The sequence below is a fragment of the Ranitomeya variabilis genome, chromosome 4, assembly GCF_051348905.1.
Source record: "Ranitomeya variabilis isolate aRanVar5 chromosome 4, aRanVar5.hap1, whole genome shotgun sequence".
NCBI lineage: Eukaryota > Metazoa > Chordata > Amphibia > Anura > Dendrobatidae > Ranitomeya > Ranitomeya variabilis.
Genome location: NC_135235.1, coordinates 517,133,199 through 517,160,067, shown reverse-complemented (window position 1 = coordinate 517,160,067; position 26,869 = coordinate 517,133,199). Strand labels below are relative to the sequence as shown.

Genomic DNA, 26,869 nt, shown 5'->3' with positions numbered 1-26,869 from the left:
TATGTAAAGAAAAAACTTTTTGTTTCTCCAGCGATCAGTCCAATGGTAGTGTAAAATATACCTTTTATTTATCCATTAAAACGTTCCAGATTTCTTCAGTAACAATATTGCATACATTCAATCCCTTATAGACGACATGTTTCGACACCACATGTGTCTTCCTCCAGGTCCCTTCCTCCAGCTGGCTTTGCAAAAAACTCTTTTTTATATATTTTTTATATATATGTATATATATATATATCAGCCCTTCTGTTACAGCTTACTGTGGAACAATAGAAGGAACCATTTAGTCAGAATTGCATTGTCCAAGAAAGTAGCACATGGTTGTCAGGAAGCCTTATCTGTAGCCTGTTGGAACAAGTTGGATAGTAACTACTTCAACAGTCTTTAGCTGGGTAGGTTTACAAAAAACTCAACAAACAGGTAGCAGCGCTGGGGGTAGGGCAACATTTAGCTGGAAGATCACAAAACTAAGTTCAGTAGTTACTGGCAGATTGCAAAAGTATGAGGAAGTCTTGTGGAGTGGGAGAGATCATGTAGCTACATAGTGAAACTCATTACAAGTGACAAGTATAAAAGCAATACTGTCAGCTGATTGGCATACAACCAAGACAAAGGCCTTACAACACACAAGTCAGAGCTTTCCCCAGTTATCAGAGGAAGACTACTGATATTCCTGCAGTGATGCTTAATTCTGAAATAAGGAGAGGAGTTCGGACTGTTGGACAACTGAAAAGCAGAGTAGAAGACCTTAAAAACCCTTGGAGACAAAGTTCGTCATCGGTGCTGAATTACAATGAGTCTGCCCGGCTGGCCACAGATGTTTTGGTGGAACAAGGAGAGAAGGCATATCTACAGGCACTCAGCGATGAAAAAGAGTTGCCCTTTCTATCCAGCTTGGACATTGACTATATCTGCAGTAGTACAACTATTAATAAATTGGAGGATGCATTAGACAAGGATGGAGACGGCGGTGGTCCTGGATTCCCTGACTCCTGTCCTTCTGAGCTGACATCTGGCACCTACTTTCCTATGATGTCTGATATTGAGGCACCTAATCTGGAGCTGGGGTGGCCAGATATTCCTATTCTCACTCGTAGTAAAGGAACAGAAGTGCAAGTTATCTTCCAAAAACAGCGTAATAACATCATCAAAGACCTGATCAGATCCCTCATTAGTAAAGCAAAATCGGTAAGTGCATTTTCCTCCAAAATTAATTATTTAAATACATTTGCAATGCACTAGAAATAAGGTGGGTGAAAATTAGGCTTCGTTCAGATACATCAGTGAGTTTTGTCGTAACGTAAGCAAAAATATGCCCTAGTTTCATTCGTTTTTTAGATCAGGGTAATCAGAGTTTGGTCGTGAGTCAGTTTTTACCATCATAGTTTGGTCACAGGTCACAGTTTCATCTATTTTCCTAGAGATGTTTCTCGGGCTTAAACAATCCATGAGAAACAGACAGCGCATGGATGGCATCTGAGTTCTGTCCGATTTTTTCACAGACCCACAGACTTGCATTGGCAAATTTGATCCGAGATTTGAATCAAAATCAGACGGAATTAGTTTGAGAAAAACTTTTCCTTGGATATGTAATTTTCAGAGCTGTCCAAGAACTGTGACATGGATATTGGGTAGACAGGGATTTTATACCTTGTCTTAGGAATTAGGTTGCCTGAATAAGTACTAAATAAATATGAATTCATGCCATCACAATTCAGAGCTACTATTTTGTGGAAAGAAAATTCCCAATAGTTCCTTAAAATTCCATGACCCCTGTGTTTGTGACCTGAGATGAAGGAGTGGGAGGTAGGATATCGGCTTAGCTGCAACTGAATATAGTTAATCATTATTTTTTTGCAGAACTGAAGTTTCATGATAAGAACAAGATGTTACACGACTGCCAAATATAATAGTGAAGATTAACAGGGATTGCAAATCAATCAATGAAAATAGTTTACAAATGAAATATATAATACAAATATCTGCTCTTTATTTCTTTTAGAGAGTAAACTTTTTTTAAAAAAAGAAAGAGGGGATTTTAAACCTAATAGAGTGGGAGTGGAAGGATAAAGTCTATATGAGAAGCATACAGAGGGTTACAAACAAACGAAGGGGGAGGGGAGAGAAGCCCAAAGATGGCCATACAATGCAGACAGCTGCTATTGGAACAATTGTTATAGATTATTTCCCTTAAAAACCATAGGAACGGCCATGCTGACATCCAACTAATTGTTTTATTTTCTGACATCAGCCATTGTTATGAGGTCATGCATATTAAATAGTATGTTGGTTCTAATGAAATGGATGATAATTATCTAATATGTTTGGCAATTTTAAAGGGAATCTGTCAGCAGGCTTTTGCTGTTTAATCTTAAGTGGCATTATGTAGAGGCAGAGGTCCTGATTCTAGTGATGTGTCACTTGTTGGACTGTTTGCTGCAGTTTTGATAAAATCCATGTTTTCTTAATAGATGTAGCAGTGGTCAGAATGCTGAGCTGTGTATTACCCCTCCCACATCCCTGATTGGCAGCTTCCTGTGTGCACTGTGCACCGTCAGTAAGGAGCCAATCAGTGGTGAGGGGGTGGAGTTACACAAAGTAGTCTGACTGGTCTGCACATGAGACCTGGTCCTGCAGTAATAATCTGCTGCTGAACAAAAACACTGATTGAATTGAAACTATAGCACACTGCCTAATATGTGATACATTCTTGGAATCAGCGTTTCTGCCCTCACATTATACTTTTCTCAGATTACATAGCAGAAACCTGCTGATGGATTCCCTTTTGCGTTATAATTCTCTTATCTGTAGGAAGCAGGACACAGAGTAGAAGGTGGTGGGCAGATTTATACAATTTTGTGCAGAGATTTCATATCTCTCATGTTTGATTAGTTTAAATCTGTGCTCTTTCTATGCTTAGGAGTCCAGTGGACGGTCCTAATTAGTCCTAATTAGTGATTGGCAGATACCTTTTTGCATATGCCTTAAAGTGTCTGCCCACTGGACTCCTATAGATAAAAAGAGCAGGAATATATATTAATAAAATATTGATTCTTTTCCCGCAAATTCATATAACAATCTGCTCAGCTCCTCCTTGTTCAGTGTAAAAGTTCAAATGGCTCATACACAGTAAATGCAGTTTTTTCCCTGGGCAGTGTACAAGTTCAATATTGTGATTCTATATATTTCTACAACAGTGATAAAGAAAGCATTGTGTTTTAGAATAGTGTTGCCTAGGTACAGCAATCCTTACCCAAACAGAGCCACATACAAATGCTGGTGAAGCTAGTGACAGGACTGACAAGAAAAGGCAAAGATGTCAGATCAATATTGTTACCACATGTAAATACAAGCTAGAATAAAATCCGATAAAAGGGATAGTCAAGGAACAAAGAATGCTGATGATTGCTGCTGGGCAATCATCACGGTTTCTACAGAGGCCTTCTAAATTACTTTCTGTGCACATTACACTGTGTTTAAGACTTTAACATATCTATAGTGAACATAGAAAACAGAGTTTAATTGTCCTTTCATCTACAAGCATCATGGTATAGAGCTGGGGGAGTGTGTCAGATTGCTATATAGGGTTGGGGAAAAGAGTCAGTGTAACTTGCATTTTATTCCTTTAAAGGGAAACTGTCAGCAGGTTTTTGATATGTAGTCGGAGGACAGCATAATGTAGGGGTTGAAACACTGAATACGGGGATGTGTCCCTTATTAGGCTGTGTGCTATTGTTCACTTACAATGTTTTATCACCAGGATATTATCACTGCCTAGACTAGGTCTCACGCGACTACTGGTCCGCTCTGCCCCCTCTTGTGATAATCAGCTCACTGTCAATAGACAATGTACTCAGAAAGCTGTAGTGTGTGTAGTGTCAGCTTTCTGAGATCTGCTACATCTATAAACTGATTGTGTCACAACTGCTGCATCCAGTAAACTAAACTCGATGAAATCAAGGTCTCTTTTCCTACATTATGCTGCTCTCAAATGAGGTAGCAAGAACGTGCTGATAGATTCCCTTTAAATCCCTGCTAATCCTTATCTTAGAGGTGTAGTGGATGGTCTTATCAGTGAATGACAGCTGTCCCTGTACACACACACACACCCCTATTACTCACTGATAAGCGTGCACACTGGCCCCTTGAGTCAAGAAGGAGCAGGGATTTCCATAAATAAATGACATGTTTCACCATTATATAACATTTTATAAATCTGCTCTGTTCCTCTTGTTCTATAATGTGCTCTGTATCACCATGCCACAGTAGGAACAGCATTTTCTGGTGAAAGGTTTTCATTAAATTGTATTTTTCGGTTGCTCAGCTTGCATTTACTCATACATGCTGCCACACTTTTTTCCAGGGTGAGGTTACATCCTGTTGCCACATGCACTTGGCACATACATATTTATTTAAATTAATAATTCTACAGACATTTCTCAATGTAACAGATAAGTGAACAACACTGTCATATATTTTATAACTAGGAATGGTCCTGGTACATGGCTATTATGAAACAGAAAGGAAAGTGCAGAAATACCAACCTTCTTCCGAGGTGAATGAGTTCTATTTTTTTTACCAGGATTTCTTTCAAATTTGGGCATTTGATCTAAAGAGTAGGTTACATTAGGCATAAGGTCAGCTAAATATGGGTATTATTTCCATATAACTGAGGCCCAAGATGCCATTTTCCATCTCACACACATAAAATCTGTAAACTATCTAAAGTATATTGGGAGTCTCCTGACTAATACTCTATAAAATGGAATACAAGGATTAGGCAATGAGATTCTAACAAGCTGGAACCTTGTGTTTGTAACGGTTTGTAAAGGTGTCTGCTATGGCTAACTTACTCCAATCTCCCATTTGCTAGAATAAATACATTGACACAGCAAACATACACACCTTAAGGTTTACAAGGTCTGACCAATGGCATTTAATGACCACCAATCGGTAGACCGCCAAGAACAATGATCTTTTGCACTGCACAATGTTTTGCTCGTTCATCCTGTGATCGGCCACCAGTTTTCTTTAGAAAGCGCATTGATGAAAATCTTTCAGTGTAAAAGCAGCAAGTAATTACCAGTAGCGCTCATGTCATTGGATGGGAAGTCCACATGTCAGATACCAGTGGGCACTAATGGATTACTGGGAATTGAAGCGTAAAGTCATGCTTACTTCTTTTCTTTTACAACATTTCCTACTTTAGGGCAGTTTTTGTAAAATAGAGGAAACCCATTTAAAGGGGTTGTCCGGAACTTTAACATTGATGGCCTTTCCTTAGCCAAATAGTACTCAACCAATGTAGATGGCACAAGCTGCTGAGCTCAGGGATTAGCTGCAGTGGTGGTGATCTACGCTTAGTCCTGACATTACCCCTGTAAACAAAACACAGCCGGCGATGTATCAGGCGAGTCTGTGTACTATCTAGTTGTGTTATTTCACATTACAGCAAAAGCTTCAGGAGTCAGGACCACTTTTCTAAAAGGGGAAAACCCCTTTAACATTTGAACATTTTTTTATGGCTTCATAGATCTGTACCTGATCTATGTTTTGCAATCATTATATTGTGAATATTATGAATTAATATGCAGTCGCGTTACGGTATTCTAAAACTGGTCTGATACAGATCCAAAACTCCAAAACTGGAAAGTTAGACTTGAGATGAGAAGCAATCCTGCTTAGGGAAACAAACATAAATCATAGCAGATGATGATCATCTTCAGTTAAGAACCAGTCACATGAAGCAACTGCCTGTACTACCAGTGTGGGGTGTCACACAGGTAAACATGACTCAGACACCTGCAGGGAAAATCACAAGTTTCAGCATTAATGATAAACTGTAAATGAGTCACAGAAGCAAAATGTTATTATAATAAGCTCACATGCCGTAATTCAATGTAGTGTCCATACACATTAGAGCAAGATTAGCCAGACTCACTGATTTCAGCTGGGCCAGGAAATGACTTATGTAAATGGGGGTCTTATGAGTCTTTCCCGACATATGATGTCAGCTGCCAAAGGAGATTTCTGACTCAACTCTGACTCAGTCATGTGCCTGGTTTGGCATTTTGTTTTTTTTTAAACGACAGTTTATAAGATGAATATTTCTGACAGGTACTCTTAGGCCGGGGTCACACTTGCCTGTGCAATGCGAGAAACTCGCACGAATCTCTCACATCAATACTCGGCACAGCTGCCGGCACTCGGGACCGGAGCATGCGGCCGCATGTATTTCTATGCAGCCACACACTCCGGTCCCGAGTGCCAGCGGCTGTGCCGGATATTGATGCGAGAGACTCGTGTGAGTTTCTCGCATTGCACACGCAAGTGTGACCCCAGCTTTAGGTTTTTTGTCCTGATGAAGAGGTCATGCAGAACCTTGAAATGCATTGACCTGTAAAACCTGTTTAATTAAACTCCTTTGATTTTATTCTGCCATCAAGCTTTTTTCCATGGTCTGACAGGGGGTCCCAACCAATGACGTATAGGTACATCATGGCGTCATGCAGGAGTTGTGCCAGCACGATCACAGCCGGCTCACCGCCCAGCTTTTTAACTCCATAAATGCCACAATTGATATCGATTGCAACTTTTAGGAAGCCGGGAAAGGCTCCATCTCCCTTCCAATTAGTGCTATCATGACGTCATCATGAGGGCACGATGGTCGCCATGGCAACGCAAGGTAGTCATGGCGACCTGTGAGTTTTCCAGCGATGGTGGTCTGCTTAGTCCATGCCAGGAGCATGGCCTAAGAGGCCTCTGTCAGTGCAGCGCTGAGAGGTATAATGCATTACAGTGCTGGTGTAGTGCAATGCATTTTACCAGCTAACAGAGTAATAAAAGTAAAAGTCCCATAGAGGAACTAAGTAAAAAATTTTAAAAAAAATTGCAAAAATATTTTTTAGAAATCACAAAATAATACTAAAAAAAACATTATACCCATAAGTACATGTATGTATATATGTGTGTGTATATATATATATATACAGTATATATATATATATATATATATATATATATATATATATATATATATATATATAAGCACTGCTCAAAAAAATAAAGGGAAAACTAAAATATCTTGAATTAAATATTCCAGTTGCAAATTTTTATTCATTGCGTAGTGGAATGTGTCAGAACAATAAAACATAACAATTATCAATGTAAATCCAAATGAATATCCAATGGAGGTCTTGATTTGAAATGATACTCAAAATCAAAGTGGAAAATCAAATTACAGGCTGATCAAACTTCAGTGGAAATGCCTCCTGACAAGGAAAAGATGCTCAGTATTGTGTGTGGCCTCCATGTGCCTGTATGACCTCCCTACTGTACAACACCTGGGCATGCTCCTGATGAGGTGGCATATGGTCTCCTGGGGGATCTCCTCCCAGACCTGGAATAAAGCATCCACCAACTCCTGGACAGTCAGTGGTGCAATGTGATGTTGGTGGATGAAGCGAGACATGATGACCCAGATGTGCTCAATCGGATTCAGGTCTGGGGAACGGGCAGGCTAGTCCATAGCTTCAATGCCTTCAACTTGCTGCTGACACACTCCAGCCACATGAGGTCTGGCATTGTCCTGCATTAGGAGGAACCCAGGGCCAACCTCACCAGCATATGGTCTCACAAGGGGTCTGAGGATCTCATCTCAGTATCTAATGGCAGTCAGGCTACCTCTCGCGAGCACATGGCTGTGCGGCCCTCCAAAGAAATGCCACCCCACAGCATTACTGACCCACTGCCAAACCGGTCATGCTGAAGGATGTTGCAGGCAGCAGATTGCTCTCCATGGCATCTCCAAACTCTGTCATGTCTGTCACATGTGTTCAGTGTGAACCTGCTTTCATCTGTGAGGAGCACAGGGTGCCAGTGGAGAATTTGCTAATCTTGGCGTTCTGTGGCAAATGCCAAGCATCCTGCACGGTGTTGGGCTGTGAGCACAACCCCCATCTGTGGACGTCGGGCACGCAGACCATCCTCATGGAGACGGTTTCTAACCATTTGTGCAGACACATGCACATTTGTGGCCTGCTGGGGATCATTTTACAGGGCTCTGGAAGTGCTCCTCCTGTTCCTCCTTGCACAAAGGCTGAGGTAGCGGTCCTGCTGATGGGTTGTTGCCCTCCTACGGCCCCCTCCACGTCTCCTGGTGTACTGGCCTGCCTCCTGGAAGCGCCTTCAGCCTCTGGACACTACACTGACAGACACAGCAAACCTTCTTGCCACAGCTTGCATTGATGTGCCATCCTGGATGAGCTGTACTACCTGAGCCACTTGTGTGGATTGTAGAGTCTGTCTCATGTTACCACGAATGTGAAAGCACAACCAACATTCAAAAGTGACCCAAACATCAGCCAGAAAGCATTCATACTGGGATGTGGTCTGTGGTCCCCACCTGCAGAACCACTCCTTTACAGAAGGTGTCTTGATAATTGCCAATAATATCCCTCTGTTTTCTATTCCATTTACACAACAGGATGTGAAATTGATTGTCAAACAGTGTTGCTTCCTAAGTGGACAGTTTGATTTCACAGAAGTATGATTTACTTGGAGTTATATTCTGTTGTTTAAGTGTTCCCTATATTTTTTAGAGCTGTGTATGTATATATATATATATATATATATATATATATATATATATATAACATGTAAAAAAATGTAAAAAAATCTATAAAAAACGTGATGAAAAACTATGCTTTTTCAACATGTTGCTGAACAAAGAGTGGAATAAAACACGATTAAAAAGTAAAATGTAAATAAAACTGTTATCACTGAAACCATCATTTTGTCCCACAAAAAAAAGCTGCCATACAGCTCCGTAAGTGGAGAAATAATAAGGTATTGTTTTCAGAACACAGCGATGCAAAAAGAATTGTTTTTTCTATAAAATAGTTTTTATTGTATAAAAATGGCAATACATGAAAAAAATTAGAGAAATGTGGTATCGTTGTAATGATACTGAACTGAAGAATAAAGCTGCCTTATTACTTTAACCACACGGTGAACAGCATAAAAAATTTTTTGAATTGTGGGTTGTGTTCATTCTGCCTCTGAAATGTCGGAATAGAAAGCAATCAAAAATGTGTTCATTCTGCCTCCGAAAAGTTGGAATAGAAAGCAATCAAAAAAATGTCATGTGCCCAACAATTATACCAATGAAAAAGTCAACTCAACCCACAAAAAACAAGCCCTCACATGACAGTGCTGAACAGAGGCCAGACGGAGTCCAGAGTAACTCTGCTGCCTCATTATAGTGATTGGATCTGTTGGGGGTTTCATCTGAATCAAGCCATTCAGAGATTTAGATGGAAACCAAATGTAAGTGCTCAGCATAGAGGCAGGATAAACGTGATCCCAAATTTTATGAAAAATGTTCCCAATAAAAGCTTCAACTCAGTCCACAAAAAAAAACATGTCTCCACTCAGGTCTGTCATCTGTCAATGGAAATATAGTGAGCCTCCACATTACTGGTAGCACAAAGGCTCTGGAAAAGCAAAATGGCTTCTCATCCCCCAAAAGAAATCCAGTGAATTTTGTTCTGTCAAATCCAAATGCCCCCCAACCCCTTCTGAGCCCAACAGTGTACCTAAACATACATAGATATAGCATTAACATGTTAGGCATTTCTGTAGCGATGAGAGCTTGTTTAATTTACGGGTGTGCAGCGCCCCAGAGTCCTGGTCGTTGCAGTACTGTGGCTCCGCCACTATGGGGAGCCATGGTGCGTCCGATGGCACTGAAGGAGTTCATCTGATCAGGTATCACAGACACCAATACATTTCACAGCCGGGCCTCCGGGGGGAGCTAAGGCTTCTATTCATTAGGCCACTCCCCACCATAGTGGGTAAACTGGGGGTCAGGCAGGAAGTTAGATCAGAAAGCTGACTGGATTGGACGAAGCAACACTCAGTGGCAGAGGGTGTTGTGGAGGAAGAGACAGTAGGGTCTCTGTCAGGGGTGGGATCCTGACAGAGGCTTTGCATTGGAAAGAACGTAACGGGTCCGCGCCAGCTCCGGGAAGCGGCGGGATTCAAGAAAGGACTAGAAGCGAGATAGATTGTGCTGAGTGAGAAACGAGATCAAGCGATAGGAGAATTCCAGCAGGGGTCGTGCTGTAAGACCGAAGCAACACCCTACTGAGGCGCACTACCGGTGGCCGGAACGCCGAGGGAGTATTATAACATTCAGCTTCAAGCAATACTCTAAACAGCGGCAGGACAGTCAGTTTAAGGCGGGCTGTCTAACACATATCACCTATGAAGTCTTGGGAGGCAATTGCGGGAGAGGGGCGTCTCTAGGGTCCCGGAAGAACTCCAGGCCTACCCGACAAACGGGTGCCGTTCTAACCGTAACATCAGGGAGGGACGGACGATTAGAAGAACATCATTTAATCGAGTTGTGAGGGAACTTAAGAAACAGACACAACAGTTGTGGGGTACTTTCCGTAAGCACAGCAGGGGAGGACTACAACACATAGCGCTAAGAAGGAAGGCACCGATTTCCACCTGTGAAGAGGACTCTGGAGGTGCCATTGGACCGGCCGGACTTGCGCAGCCTGGTGAGCCGTACTCTGGACTGAGGACTCAGAGATCTCCAGTAAAGAGGTAAAGAGACTGCAACCTGGTGTCCTCGTTATTTACCGCGACCTGCACCCCACAACTGCACCGTTACAACACTACTTATTTCACCGGACGTCCCCCACTGACGGACAGGGCCACGGACCGGGTCTAGCCACCGTGACAAACTTAAGACTGAGACCTAGAGGCCCGGCTCCGGGTGCCCCTCGGCCCTGCGGCGGTGTGGGGGCGCTTCAAACTTGGCGTCACGAACAGGATCTACTTAAGCCTGAAGAATCAGGTCATGTGTGCCTTGGAACTGTGATTTACTGTGCTTGGACTGTGCTTTATTGCAAAGACTGTGGATTGTCACTTGCCGCCAAAAGTTCGCGCCAAAACCGCCGCCATTACAGCGCTAAGGAGAGCGCAGGAGAAGAAGAAGGGCGTGGAAGTGGGCGTGAACAAGCTGAAGAGCGCGAAAGACAATGGCCGCCCAGTCTAAATATCTCGGCCCCTTGAGGACGTGTCCGTCAGCAGCCGAGATCCGCCTCCTGATCCTCAATGGTGGGTAGAGACAGAGAAAACGGAACCGCCCACGAAGGAGAGAGCGGGAAAAGGACCAGGAAGAAGAAGTCAGAGACATGGAGGACGCCATGGCGAGCCACCCGGAGCCGGAGCGTGGGGTCGGAGCCGAGGACGCCCCCAGCTACCCGGAGGGGCACCGCAACCAGGCCTCCACCGCTGATGCTGAATTCCTGCAGGCCGGAGTGGACGAGCTCGGCGACCGACCCCGGCGGACGCAGCTGAGCACCGAGGCCGGGTGGAAGAAGGCCATCATCAGGAGCCTCACCGGACATCTGTCGGCAGCCTCATCTGGTCCGGAGCAGGAAAGAAGTCCCAGCGCTCCGAAGCTGGAAAGCAAGGCCCTGCCGGAAAGCGAGATGCTGCAAACGGAGATAACAACGCTGCAGCGCAAGGCCCTGCAGCTAGCGTTCCAGACCCCAGCGGAGATGGAGCAGATCGGCACCGGAGGAACCGCATCTGAAGCAGGTATGAAGGACGACCCTGCCCTGATGACTGACACCACTCCCGTGACTGCTGGTGCCACAGCTGCTGACTCCGTTCCAGTGACTGATCTTGCAGCATCCGCTGCCTCTGCTGCAGCAAATGCCCATACTCAAGCTGCGCAGACCTCCATCGCTGTGCATGATTTAACCATACATGAAAGACGGATTAACGGCGTGTGTCCAGCACTGGGTGTAGCCCTGGACCTCACTTTTCCCAGGCCAGGAAGGGTTAAGTGCCAGGTGCAGCCCTGGAAGCCGTCCAACTAAGCCTCGGAAACCTGAAACTGTAAATAGTTAACTGTTTATTTCCTTGCTGTTTTGCTGCTAAAACCCGTCCTGGGTTAACTCTTAAAGGGATCCCTTTGTTTACCCGGGATCCCTATTGCTTTTTATTTTTGCTTTCACTTTCATTTTTGCTTGGTGTTCCACAATGTTATAAAAACTGCTGAATCATGAACAATGCATGATACAAACTTCCTGTATATAGTTTGCACCTTCTTAAAGGCGCTTCCTACTGGTTTTATTTAAAGACTCTTTGCGAAGATACCGCACTGGAACCTTTGATAAGTATGGACTGGTAGCTTGAGAAGATGTGCTACCTCACAGAGACTTGGTCTTCTCTTAAAGGGGATGTTCGTTTGTTATGCTTCGATAGTAATATTGCTTAAGATGAGTAGCAATAATGTCTTGACCGAAGGAAATAATGATAATGTTTATATGAGAAAAGTTATATGTGTTTAACTGGTTAAATGTGAAGAAATATTGATAATGTTCTCTGAAAGAAAAAGTAGAAGGAAGAAATGAGAAAGTTTAATGTTGTGAAAAGAAGATAGTTGATAATGTTGATAAGAAAAGGGGGGGGGGGATAGAAGGTAAACCCTGCGTTCCCCATCGAAAGTTAGTAATGTGTTACTAAGGACAGAAAGTGAACCTGTAAGGGTTAGTGGGTGAGTCCTTATAGGAGCCAAGTAGAGCCGGCTCGGTGTTCTCAAACTGAAAGTAATGTTATGTTCTATACTGTGTATAGTAGTTGAAAAGGCAGTAGGCCCTGGCTGAACGGGGCGGTCCTGTAACAGAAAGGAGAGGCAGTAGGTCTGGTGCCGATAGGACAGGCGGTCCTGCAGATTCAAAGTAGGAGAATGAAAAAAGTTGAAGTACCTTATAATGTGACTATAGGAAGGTCTTTAATGGACTAAGAGTGTATATCCTTAAAGGCAAAGTTAAATTATTGTTCAATAATGTTTGCACTTAGTAGAATACCCGGTTTGGTAACAGGAGTTATTTATAGCCTGTAATTTATAATGTTAACCATGTTTGTAACGTTCAAGTGTCCTCACCTCCCATAAAGGGAAGCCTGTTTAAATATGCTTATTGTTATTACACTCAACAAAAATTGTATGTCTTTTTGCTAACTTGTATTGTTGTTTTCTTCCCAGTCCCGGAGTACTGTGTTTAACCAGGGGGGAGTGCAGCGCCCCAGAGTCCTGGTCGTTGCAGTACTGTGGCTCCGCCACTATGGGGAGCCATGGTGCGTCCGATGGCACTGAAGGAGTTCATCTGATCAGGTATCACAGACACCAATACATTTCACAGCCGGGCCTCCGGGGGGAGCTAAGGGTTCTATTCATTAGGCCACTCCCCACCATAGTGGGTAAACTGGGGGTCAGGCAGGAAGTTAGATCAGAAAGCTGACTGGATTGGACGAAGCAACACTCAGTGGCAGAGGGTGTTGTGGAGGAAGAGACAGTAGGGTCTCTGTCAGGGGTGGGATCCTGACAGAGGCTTGGCATTGGAAAGAACGTAACGGGTCCGCGCCAGCTCCGGGAAGCGGCGGGATTCAAGAAAGGACTAGAAGCGAGATAGATTGTGCTGAGTGAGAAACGAGATCAAGCGATAGGAGAATTCCAGCAGGGGTCGTGCTGTAAGACCGAAGCAACACCCTACTGAGGTGCACTACCGGTGGCCGGAACGCCGAGGGAGTATTATAACATTCAGCTTCAAGCAATACTCTAAACAGCGGCAGGACAGTCAGTTTAAGGCGGGCTGTCTAACACATATCACCTATGAAGTCTTGGGAGGCAATTGCGGGAGAGGGGCGTCTCTAGGGTCCCGGAAGAACTCCAGGCCTACCCGACAAACGGGTGCCGTTCTAACCGTAACATCAGGGAGGGACGGACGATTAGAAGAACATCATTTAATCGAGTTGTGAGGGAACTTAAGAAACAGACACAACAGTTGTGGGGTACTTTCCGTAAGCACAGTAGGGGAGGACTACAACACATAGCGCTAAGAAGGAAGGCACCGATTTCCACCTGTGAAGAGGACTCTGGAGGTGCCATTGGACCGGCCGGACTTGCGCAGCCTGGTGAGCCGTACTCTGGACTGAGGACTCAGAGATCTCCAGTAAAGAGGTAAAGAGACTGCAACCTGGTGTCCTCGTTATTTACCGCGACCTGCACCCCACAACTGCACCGTTACAACACTACTTATTTCACCGGACGTCCCCCACTGACGGACAGGGCCACGGACCGGGTCTAGCCACCGTGACAAACTTAAGACTGAGACCTAGAGGCCCGGCTCCGGGTGCCCCTCAGCCCTGCGGCGGTGTGGGGGCGCTTCAGGTGCTTATCTCCACAATCACAAGCTGGGCTTAACGTTCTGGTCACTACAATGTACTGGGTACTACAGTGGCAAATTTGCAATTTTCACTTAGCAACATCCATAGCTGTTCGTTTCTGGAAAACACTCATGGAGTCAAAAATCATCACTACACCTGCAGATAAATTCCCAGAAGGGTGTAATTTCCAAAATGGGAACACTTGAGGGGGGATTCTGCTCTTCTGCATGTAAGGGCTCTGTACATGGAATCCGCAAACTATTCTATGAAAATCTGTGCTCCAAGAGTCAAATAGCACTCCGTCCCTCCTGAGCCTCATCATGTGGCTAAGCAGTACTGTACAGTCACATATGGGGTATTTCCACGTTCAGCAGAAATTGTGTGACAATTTTTAGTTCCATTTTACCCATTTCCTCTTGTTCAAAATGTAAAATATGGGGCTAAAGCAAACTTTTGGTGGTAAAAGCAATTATTTTTTCTTCACTGCCCAATGATATAAAATTCTGTGACACACCCATGGTGTCAATATGATCAGCGTTCGCTGGAGAGAAGGAATGAAAAATCAATGTTTTTTTATTATTTTTGTCTTTAAAATCAAGTTTCTTGTCACCTCCCCCCTCCCACTCCCTGTGCGCCCGCCCGCTGGAAATGGGAGGTGGAGCCGCATATTCATCCCTGTAATGAGCGGTACCACATGACCGCTCATACAGGACAAGCTGCGGCGCTGAGAGGAAGCATCGAGGGAGCTGGGTGAGTATTTTGTTTCCAGCGGGTGGGCGCACAGGGGGTGGGAGGGGGGAGGTTGCCGGAAACTTTATTTTAACAACAAAAAAATAAAAAAACAATGATTTTTTATTCCTTCTCTCCAGCGAACGCTGCTGGGAAGAAGGAATGAATTCTGGCTTCAGCACCCAAAGCAGGGGACAGCGCTTACTGTAGCGCTGTCTCCTGCACAGTCAGTGTGGTACTCAGTCGGCACACGGACAGCATCCGTGTGCGGTACGTGTTTACATGGACCCATTGACTTTAATGGGTCCGTGTGATCTGTGCGCTCCCACGAACACTGACATGTCTACGTATTTTTCAAACGGACACACGGTTTGTGAAAACACGCTGACATGTGCAGAGACACATTTATTTTAATGTGTCTGCGTGAGTCAGTGTCTCCAGTATGTGAGAAAACTGTCACCACACGTACCGGAGCCACTGAAGTGTGAAACAGGCCTTAGATGAAGTAATTGAGAGGTGTAGTTGGTAAAATGTGATCACTTATGGGGAGTTCTGCTGTTCAGGCCCTTCAAGAGCTCTGCCAATGTGATATGGCACCCACAGTCCATACCAACAAAATCAGCACTGTGCCTCAAAAGTAGTTCCAGATTAAATGTAGGGTATTGGCGCACTAAGTAGAAATTACAGAAAAAAACTGTGAGGTCTATTTTTTCCTATTATCACTTATAAAAATTAAAAATTTGTGGCTAAAACAACATTTTGGTGGTAAAAATGTAATTATTCTTTCATCACTGCTTAATGTTATAAAATTGTGTGAAGCATATGTGGTGTCAAGTTGCTCACTACACCCCTAGATAATTTAATTAGGGGGTGTAGTTTGTACACCTGAAGGGTTAATAAAGTTATTGAATGTGGTTTTGAGCACTTCAAGGGCTGCAGTTTTAAAAAGGTGCCACTTTTGGGTATTTTCTGTCATATAGGCCCCTCAAAATCACTTCAAATGTGATGTCGTCCCTAGAAAAATTGTTTTTGTAAATTTTGTTGGAAAAAATGAGAAATTGCTGAATAACTTTTAACTCTTCTAACTTCCTAACAAAAAAAAATAAAAAAAAGGATGCTGATGTAAAGTAGATATGTGGTAAATGTTAATTATTGAATTTAATATACTGTTTTGTGTGATATATCTCTCTAGTTTAAGGACATAAAAATTAAAAGTTTGAAAATTGCAAAATTTTCTACATTGTCGCCAAAATTCTGATATTTTTACAAATAAACACAAAAAATATGGATTTAAATTTGCCACTAACATAAAGTTCAACGTGTCACGGAAAAACTTTCTCAAAATCACTGGGAAATGTTGAAGCGTTTCAGAGTTATTACTACATAAAGTGACACTGGTCAGAATTGTAAAATTTGGCCTTGTCAGGAGGGTGAAAACAGGCTCGGGGGTGAAGGGGTTAAATAAAGCTGCTTGTTTTTGATACTGCTTAGTACCATAGTCACAGTCATGGCAACCTCACAGTATGGCATATTATAGGAAGACTTCCCTTTCAGCTATGCTTTGTCTACAGAAGATAGACTGAATATTTCAATGTATTTGTCATATTTATTATTATGTTATTGTTTTTTGTAGGTCATTGCTTTGGTCATGGATCTATTCACAGATGTGGACCTCTTATGTGATATGATAGAAGCATCAAGTAAACGAAAAGTCCCTGTGTACCTGTTGCTTGATGAGAAGAATCTTATCTACTTCATAGAGATGTTTGAGAAGTTGGGATTCAATAAAGTTCAAATACCTGTAAGTTCAGTGTATTTAATGTATATTGTGCAGTATACATACAAGAATGGACACCAAAACAAATCTTAACTCGACCATCATGAGGATCTCCTCATTCAGGCGAGCATATTATAATGACGTGCTCTCTGTGTAAAAATCGGACATCACGCTGACCAATGTAATTCAATAGGGCTGTACAGATATCAGTTTTTCAAATGGATATTTCACAGTGTCCGTGCGAAAAAATTTGCAGCATGCACTGTTATCTTCCGTATATTGGATGAAACTTGCTCTTTCAAAAAATCAGATCTCATATGGAACGTCTGTATTGCATTCGATATGTACAGATACATTGGTATTATTAACATGGGAAACTGAATTTGATCATGTACATTTTAAAATGTTAATGTAGAAAATCAAATGCCGCACGAGTGTCAGACTGTGATGTAACATACAGACACATTCAGTTATGACCGAAAGTGTTGGCACCCTTAAACTTGTTCCAGAAAATGAAGTATTTCACACCAGAAAATGATTGCAATTAGAATTGTTTTGTTATACACATATTTATTTCCTTTGTGTGTACTGGAGCAACACAAATAAAAGTGAGAAAAAAAAAGCAAACTGGACATTATATCTCACAAAAAAAAACAAAATTGGCCAGACAAAATTGTTGGCACCTTTCCAAAATTGTGGGTAAACAACTTTGTTTCAAACATGATGCTCGTTCAAACTCACCTGTGGCAAGTAACAGGTATGAGCAATATGAAATCACACCTGCAACTAGATAAAAATGGGAGAAGTTGACTTAATCTTTGCATTGTGTGTTTGTGTGTGCCACACTAAACAAGGAGAACAGAAAGAGGAGAAGAGAACTGTCTTAGGACTTGGGAACCAAAATTGTTGAAAAATATCAACAATTAGGGGTGAGAGAACCTGTGGTTGTTGGGCCAAACTAGAATTCAAAGTTCGGCTCTGTATCCGAACTTGCCCCCGAACTTGACCCTGACCCTCAGTAGAAGTCAATGATGAAACTAATTTTGGTACTTTAAAATGGCTATAAAATGCTCATAGTAATGCTAAGGGGCTGAAAAAGGAAGCTAAATGTGGGAAGAGTAGGACAACTGCCCTGCAAAATGTGGATAGGGAAATAACTTAAAATAACATAGAATAAAAATAATTAAAAATATATAATCTTGAACCGGAGGTCCAAGTGGAGGAGGAGGTTGAGGTGGCAGTGTAGGTGGAAGAGTTGTAGGTGGAGAAGGTAGCCAACCCTGTTTTTGTGTGGGTTTTTTTTGAGTACTCTGAAAAAGAGACAGCGTAATAATCTGTTGGCCACTCTCTCTCTGTATACTTAGCATCTAAATTGCGCTTTTTTGAGTGAAAACAGTGAGGGGAGCATCAAATAGGGCTCATGACCGTGTTGCTGCTGCTAATGGTGTACTGTAGCTGCTCAGGGAGGGAGAAGACGAACCTGATCTGTTACTGCTACACACCCAAACGTAGCACCTTCCTCTGCTACACGCAGGCAACAAGAAGTTCTGTGTAATTTCATAGACCCTAGTACAGCTAGATGAATGGTGAGGCTAGAACAATTAGAGGTGGTTTTAGATTGGATGGCTGAGTGCCTTCCACCTGGTCCCCTGCTAAAAGCACATATTTTCCACCTGTGGCCCATGCGTATCAGTCTTAAACCTCACACCACTGAAAATCAGCCAAGCAGTCTGAGCCCCAAGTCATGCACCAGTCACATCTGCTTTTTGATGACTCTGCTGGCTATGGTTCCGTGGGCTATCCACCTGACTTTGCCCCACAAGAGGAAGAAATAGAGTACATTGATGCCCAACCACTTGTTCTGTTTGAGGTTGAGTATGTGGGAGGGGTAGTGCAAATGGTCAGTGGACCACCACAGCAAATCTATGATGATGATGACGAAACACAGGTGCCGAAGACTGAAGCTTTCTGCTGTGTGTATATAGGCAAGGAAGGCAGGGATGAAGACTGGGTGGAACATCATGCTGGGGATTATTATTATTTATGTTTTGAGCACCATTGATTCTTTGGTGATGTACACGAGGTGGTGTTACATACAAAACACAAATAGAAATTTCAATACCTAATAGTGACAGACAGGTACATAGGTAAGAGGACCATACCCTTGCAACCTTACATTCTACTGGATAAAGGGAAAGGAGACAGTAGGTTCGGGGTTGCAGCAGCTCCAGTGTTGGTGAAGTGGCAGCTCTGTTAGTGGTGAGGTGGTACTGTGAGCAGGTTGCGGGATGCAGTAACAGACAGGAGACAGAGCAAGAGTTAACTTGGTTTACTGGAACAGGGGTATATTCCACGCAGGGAGGAGGTAGGGTAAAACTGGGGTTTAAAAGTTTGGTATACGGGATAGGGGTAAAGTTTATAATAAAGAAAGCAACAGTTCTCAAGAGTTAACTTATCAGTCTGATGGCTTCCTGACTGAAGAGTCCAAAATAGGTACGATGGCGCCAACACAGTCAGCGCGGGATGGATCCGATGTCATCCTGTAGGTGTCCATGGGTCGAATCCCAAGGGCAGCGGCTTGTCCTCGGTGTCTTTATCGAATTCCTTGGTCTGGGGTCTCAGGGTGCAATACAGTCCACAACACTAACGGAGCCTAACATGGCTCGGCATATGTATACAGGGGGGTGGGAGCACAGTTGTCAGCAAGTCACCCGGTCTTTTTTAAGCGGTGCGCACGCATTACTCACAGGCCTGGAGCGTCTGGCACCTCGGATTGCATGAGCCAGTGGGCACACGGCAAGATACTGGTCATAGTCTTTGTGAGTTACCATAGGGAAGCACAAGAGCAGGCCAGCGGTATTCCAGTGCTCAGTAGTCGGAGCGCTCTCTTGTCCCTGCCACGTTCTGTCTCTTCCCGCCAACCCGCCAAATCTGTCTGCTTACGCGCGTGCTCAGGCTTTTTCTTAGTAGTCACGCCCTCTGCTCTGTCGTGCAAAGGTCGGTCCGGGTCTCTAGGTTTTTCCCTGGACAACAGAGGAGGCAGCCCGACAGTTCCAGACCCAGCACAAGACAGCTACCCCGGTCCGGTCCTTCTTCTTACAGTACCATGGTCATTGCTGGCTGTAAGCTGTTCTAAAGAGATGGGTTTTTGAAGTTCCGCTCCAATAGTTCCAAATGTAGGGGATAAACGGATGTGTTGGGACACAGAATTCTACAGCATGGGGGATACTCTAGAGAAGTCTTGCAGGCAATTGGATAAGGACCAGACAATTGTGGAGGAAAGAAGGAGGTCTTGGGAGCACCAGAAATTATGTGGTGGGAGATATCGGGAGATTAGTTCAGAGATATATGGGGCATTTTTTTGCAGAGAGCACAGTTTTGTGTGATAGTATGTCCAATTTGCTTTTTTCTGTCTTTTTATGTTGTTCCAATACACAAAGGAAATAAATATTTATATAACAATAATGTGTAAGTGCAATAATTTTCTAGGTGAAATACTTCACTTTCTGCAACAATTTCAAGGGGGTCAATACTTTTGGCCATGACTGTAAATGGCACATGGATGACAATATTGTTGAAAATCATCTGAGTTTTCAAAATTGGATGATTTTTCTGGGCAGCAAGGTGGCTTAGTAGTTAGCACTGCAGCCTTGCTGGTTCAAATACCACCAAGGACAACATCTCCAAGAAGTTTGTATGTTCCCCGTGTTTGCATGGGTTTTCTCCTACATTCCAAAGACATACTGATAGGGAATTTAGATTGTGAGCCCCATCGGGGACAGCAATGATAATGCGTGCAAACTGTAAAGCGCTGCGGAATATGTTAGAGCTATGTAAAAATAAAGATTATTATTATACGCTTGTCTGACCCTGCCTAATGCCAGGGCTACACGGTGATGCACTAATATATTGTATTGTCAAAGGGGTTGTGTTGCAAACTGCAACTGTCACAACAAATCCAACACAGTTGGATTTTTGGCTGTAAGTCGCATTCCATAAACCTCAGTTGAGCATGTGACCTGCCTGCGATTCAGCAGTTTTTTTTTAATAGCCAAATTATAGCTCTAAAATAAACTTTCAAAAGTTAGTCACAGGCATCTTTTCTGTTGAACAACTTACCTGAGTTTTGTTGTCATGTGACATGTGTTGCCACAAAGTTCTAGCCTAATTGAAGTTCTGGACAGTTCAGCATAAGCTACACTTCTTGCACGATAACATTAAAGTCTATGATGGCAAAATTCTGCAACTTTCAACCAAAAATCAGACATGCAAGTCTTTTGTGACACGTCTGCCAATCTGATCACATTAACAATTATTGGTTGTGGTGTTATACTGCAAGTCCATGATCTTCATGAACTGCCACATATATTCTCCTTGCAGATGTCTCCTGAGCTCTGACGTTTGTAGCGTACAACAAACTATGTTAAACCAAGATTTACACTACTCGAGCTGTCCCGAGAAGTTGGAAATATGTACTGTCTTCAATTGTATCCATGTCCATAGTAAACAGATACAGTTAAATATACAGGTGGAGAAGGGAGCCAACAAGACCTATCTCTACCATTCACTCTATGGACAGACTGATGGTCATATATACTGCATATACATAGTGGAAATAAAAAGCCTGTGCATCAATGAAAATGCCAATCACAGCTATATTCACCTCTCGTACCGGTGCCATTCCAGTGTTGTTGGCACTGGCTCTTCCGGTGTTCACGTGATATTGTTATGTCAGGAGATCTCTATGGCCAGTCAGCGCTGGCTTTAGTCTCTTTCAGACGTAATTGACATCAGGAAGGAGTGAGAGCAGCCACAGCTCTCACTTCGTCTGGATGACTGATTTGTCGGAAGAAAGAGAGAATGAAGCCAGCATTGATTGGTATGTCATGTGATCCATGCAGCCATTGTCACATGAACACCAGAAGAGCCAGTGCTGACACTGCTGGAACTACGCCAGCATCAAAGGTGATTATATGTCTTATTATTTTACTGGGGGAAAACATAAAGATTGAGAAGGGATTGTCCAAGTAGTGGACAACACTTTAAGTTTGATAAAAGCTCTGAAATTATTCTTCCTTGTAGGACTTTTACATGACAAAAAGCTGGTATGTCAACAGTAGTGTATAATGTGCATGTGCGGAGTTGTATGTATTTGTTGAAGTTGCAGAGTTGTGTGTTGGTGTAACAGTTGTGCACGTGTGTATTGATATAGCGGAGTTGTGTGTGTATTGATGTAGCACAATTGTGTGTGAATTGATGTATTAGGGTTGTGTGTTTGTTGCTGTAGCTGAGTTGTTTGTGTGAGGGGACATCAGACTGTGTGGGGGATTCTACGGTGTGTGGTGGACACTGTCTAGGGTCTTATATTGTGTGTGTAGGAATTTAGTTGGTCGGAAGCACTGGACTGTGTGGGGGAATCATTTTGTGTGAAGGCACTGTAGGAGACATGAAAGGGTTACCATACAGTGTGAGAACACGAATTGTCTTCACTAGGAGCAATATTTCTGCGTGGGAGCATATAAAGGAATGGGTTGGGTTAGGGTACTGGCTTAGTGGTAAATAAAAAAATTTATTACATGCATGGAAGTGTGTCCCTCTTTTTTGTCACTCAAAGTTGGGAGTTATAGTAGAACTATTCTAGTAACAATACATAAGACTGACAGACAAAAAGAGATTAAAAGAGGTGGGGGTGGAGAAAATAGTCCTGTCCATTTTGTGCTATGCCGAGTATAACAATTTTGATCAATAATTGGACTGTCTATCTATGGTGATCTGCATTACAGTAGGGAAAGCCATTCTGAAGTACTATGGAGGTACACTGTGGGGGGCAAACTCCAGGTGCCATTGTACTGTACATAGTTTGCGCATGCAATTCTGCAAAACTGTAATGTACAATAATGATTCTGATTCATAATATCAGATAAACTTCAGATTTTTCCTAGTATGTACCCATTTATTTTATTGCTTGGTAGAATCGTTTTTTCTTAGAATTATGACGGTACTATACTGACATAAAGATTCTCATTATTTGACAGGTCTGAACTTGAAATCCTTACATTTTCTTGAAGACATGCTGACTTGTGGGATTTTTTCATTACTCAGGATAAAAGCAGGGTGTTCACTTTCAGACAGAGGGTGGAGGACTGCAACATATTCTTCCATTGACATAAACTGACAGTTAAATATGAATGGGAGTGATCACATACACTGTACAGTGTCTGTACACAAAAAGCTATTGAAAACAAAGGCCCCATACTAATTTTTTAGCTGTGGCAACAGGTTGCCTCCACTGTTCTACAGTCTGATGATCACTGACTCTTACCTTACTGTTAAAGGAGTGCTCCGGACTTTTTTTGTTTTATTACCTTCTCTATTAGCAATCATGCAAATCAGAAAAATACCCCTAATCAGAAGGACGCGTCAAAATTGCAAAGGAGAAATATCAATAAGCAATTTTTTTAAGAAAAGTACAGCGTCCACATAAACTACTAGTAGGCACACGTTCTACGCTACACACATGAAATCATATAAGAGAGATGCGTATATAAACCTTATAACAATCTTTATTAGAGTAAAAAGAATTTAACATTTAAACATACAAAATTTAAAACTGGTAGCCAAAAAGAATGTTTGGTACATGAGCCAAACAAGTATAAGTGGCACCACTACTGAGCAGGTAGTACAACAAAAAGTGATAGCATACACATTGGCGTATTGCTATTACTATAGTAGTACAGAGTGGAACACAGGGAGCACTGTCAATGCACCTAATTCCCAGCAAAAGCATCAAACCTGTTATGACCCCAATGGCGAGGGTCTCAGAGGAACGTGGAAGTCTGCAGAATACAAAAATCCAGCTCATAGGGCAGTGGTAACTGGGTTGACCATATATCTACTCCTAACGCCAACACTAGAAGTAGCCGGGGATCATTCCTACGTTGATTCTAGATGACACGCGCCAGCCGGAGAATCTAGCTACCCCTAGTAGAGGAAAACAAAGACCTTTCTTGCCTCCAGAGAAGGGGACCCCAAAGCTGGATAGAAGCCCCCCACAAATAATGACGGTGAGGTAAGAGGAAATGACAAACACAGAAATGAATCAGGTTTAGCACAGAGAGGCCCGCTTACTGATAGCAGAATAAAGAAAGGTAACTTATATGGTCAACAAAAACCCTATCAAAATCCACACTGGAAATTCAAGAACCCCCGAACCGTCTAACGGTCCGGGGGGAGAACACCAGCCCCCTAGAGCTTCCAGCAAAGGTCAGGATATAGATTAGGAACAAGCTGGACAAAAATACAAAACCAAAACAAATAGCAAAAAGCAAAAGGCAGACTTAGCTGATAAAACTGGAACCAGGATCAGTAGACAAGAGCACAGCAGACTAGCTCTGATAACTACGTTGCCAGGCATTGAACTGAAGGTCCAGGGAGCTTATATAGCAACACCCCTAACTAACGACCCAGGTGCGGATAAAAGGAATGACAGAAAACCAGAGTCAAAAAACTAGTAACCACTAGAGGGAGCAAAAAGCAAATTCACAACAGTACCCCCCCCTTAGTGAGGGGTCACCGAACCCTCACCACGACCACCAGGGCGATCAGGATGAGCGGCATGAAAGGCACGAACTAAATCGGCCGCATGAACATCAGAGGCGACCACCCAGGAATTATCCTCCTGACCATAGCCCTTCCACTTGACCAGGTACTGAAGCCTCCGCCTGGAGAGGCGAGAATCCAAGATCTTCTCCACCACGTACTCCAACTCGCCCTCAACCAACACCTGAGCAGGAGGCTCAGCAGAAGGAACTACAGGCACAATGTACCGCCGCAACAAGGACCTATGAAATACATTGTGAATAGCAAACGACACAGGAAGATCCAGACGAAAAGATACTGGATTAAGGATTTCCAATATCTTGTAAGGCCCAATAAAACGAGGTTTAAATTTGGGAGACGAGACCTTCATAGGAACAAAGCGGGAAGAAAGCCATACCAAATCCCCAACGCGTAGTCGGGGACCCACACCGCGGCGGCGGTTGGCAAAGCGCTGAGCCTTCTCCTGTGACAACTTCAAGTTGTCCACCACATGATTCCAGATCTGCTGCAACCTATCCACCACAGAATCCACCCCAGGACAGTCAGAAGGCTCCACATGACCCGAAGAAAAGCGAGGATGGAAACCAGAGTTGCAGAAAAAAGGCGAAACCAAGGTGGCGGAACTAGCCCGATTATTAAGGGCAAACTCAGCCAACGGCAAGAATGTCACCCAATCGTCCTGATCAGCAGAGACAAAACACCTCAAATAAGCCTCCAAAGTCTGATTGGTTCGCTCCGTCTGTCCATTAGTCTGAGGATGGAAAGCAGACGAAAACGACAAATCAATGCCCATCCTACTACAAAAGGATCGCCAGAACCTGGAAACGAACTGGGATCCTCTGTCTGACACAATATTCTCAGGGATGCCGTGCAAACGAACCACGTTCTGGAAAAACACAGGAACCAGATCGGAAGAGGAAGGCAGCTTAGGCAAAGGAACCAAATGGACCATCTTGGAGAAGCGATCACATATCACCCAGATAACGGACATGCCCTGAGATAGCGGAAGATCAGAAATGAAATCCATGGAGATATGTGTCCAAGGTCTCTTCGGGACAGGCAAGGGCAAGAGCAAACCGCTGGCACGAGAACAGCAAGGCTTAGCTCGAGCACAAGTCCCACAGGACTGCACAAATGACCGCACATCCCTTGACAAGGAAGGCCACCAAAAGGACCTGGCCACCAGATCTCTGGTGCCAAAAATTCCCGGGTGACCTGCCAACACCGAGGAATGAACCTCGGAAATGACTCTGCTGGTCCACTTATCCGGGACAAACAGTCTGTCAGGTGGACAAGACTCAGGCCTATCAGCCTGAAATCTCTGCAACACACGTCGCAGATCCGGAGAAATAGCTGACAAGATAACTCCATCTTTAAGAATACCAACAGGATCAGCGACTCCAGGAGCATCAGGCACAAAGCTCCTAGAAAGAGCATCGGCCTTCACATTCTTTGAACCTGGTAAATACGAGACAACAAAATCAAAGCGGGAGAAAAACAATGACCAGCGGGCCTGTCTCGGATTAAGGCGTTTAGCAGACTCGAGATACATCAGATTTTTGTGATCAGTCAAGACCACCACACGATGCTTAGCACCCTCGAGCCAATGACGCCACTCCTCAAATGCCCATTTCATGGCCAACAACTCCCGATTGCCCACATCATAATTTCGCTCGGCAGGCGAAAACTTCCTAGAGAAAAAGGCACAAGGTTTCATAACAGAGCAACCAGGGCCTCTCTGTGACAAAACGGCCCCTGCCCCAATCTCCGAAGCATCCACCTCAACCTGAAAGGGAAGTGAGACGTCAGGCTGGCACAAAACAGGCGCCGAAGTAAACCGGCGTTTCAACTCCTGGAAAGCCTCCACGGCAGCAGGAGCCCAGTTAGCTACATCGGAGCCCTTCTTGGTCATATCCGTCAAAGGTTTCACAATGCTAGAAAAATTAGCAATAAAACGACGGTAGAAGTTAGCGAAGCCCAAGAACTTCTGAAGACTCTTAACTGACGAGGGCTGAGTCCAATCAAGAATAGCTCGGACCTTGACTGGGTCCATCTCCACAGCAGAAGGGGAAAAAATGAACCCCAAAAAGGGAACCTTCTGTACACCAAAGAGACACTTTGAGCCCTTGACAAACAAAGAATTTTCACGCAAAATTTTAAAGACCAACCTGACCTGCTCCACATGCGAATCCCAATTATCAGAAAAAACCAAAATATCATCCAGATAAACAATCAAAAATTTATCCAGATACTTCCGGAAAATGTCATGCATAAAGGACTGAAAAACTGAAGGCGCATTGGAGAGCCCAAAAGGCATCACCAAGTACTCAAAATGACCTTCGGGCGTATTGAATGCGGTTTTCCATTCATCACCTTGCTTAATGCGCACAAGGTTGTACGCACCACGAAGGTCTATCTTGGTGAACCACTTGGCACCCTTAATCCGGGCAAACAAGTCAGACAACAGCGGTAAAGGATACTGAAATTTGACAGTGATCTTATTTAAAAGCC

General features: G+C 43.5%; 1 protein-coding gene across 1 annotated transcript in view; it reads left to right on the top strand.

Annotated features, from left to right (window-relative positions):
- The first annotated feature begins 545 nt into the window (after positions 1-545).
- Positions 546-26,869, top strand: part of FAM83C (family with sequence similarity 83 member C) — a 65,882-nt gene continuing 39,558 nt past the window's right edge. Inside the window, exons 1-2 of the mRNA XM_077252164.1 lie at positions 546-1,191; positions 16,616-16,783. Of these exons, the coding sequence (XP_077108279.1) occupies positions 685-1,191; positions 16,616-16,783 (675 nt within the window). The 5' untranslated portion in view covers positions 546-684. The remainder of the gene's footprint in view (positions 1,192-16,615; positions 16,784-26,869) is intronic.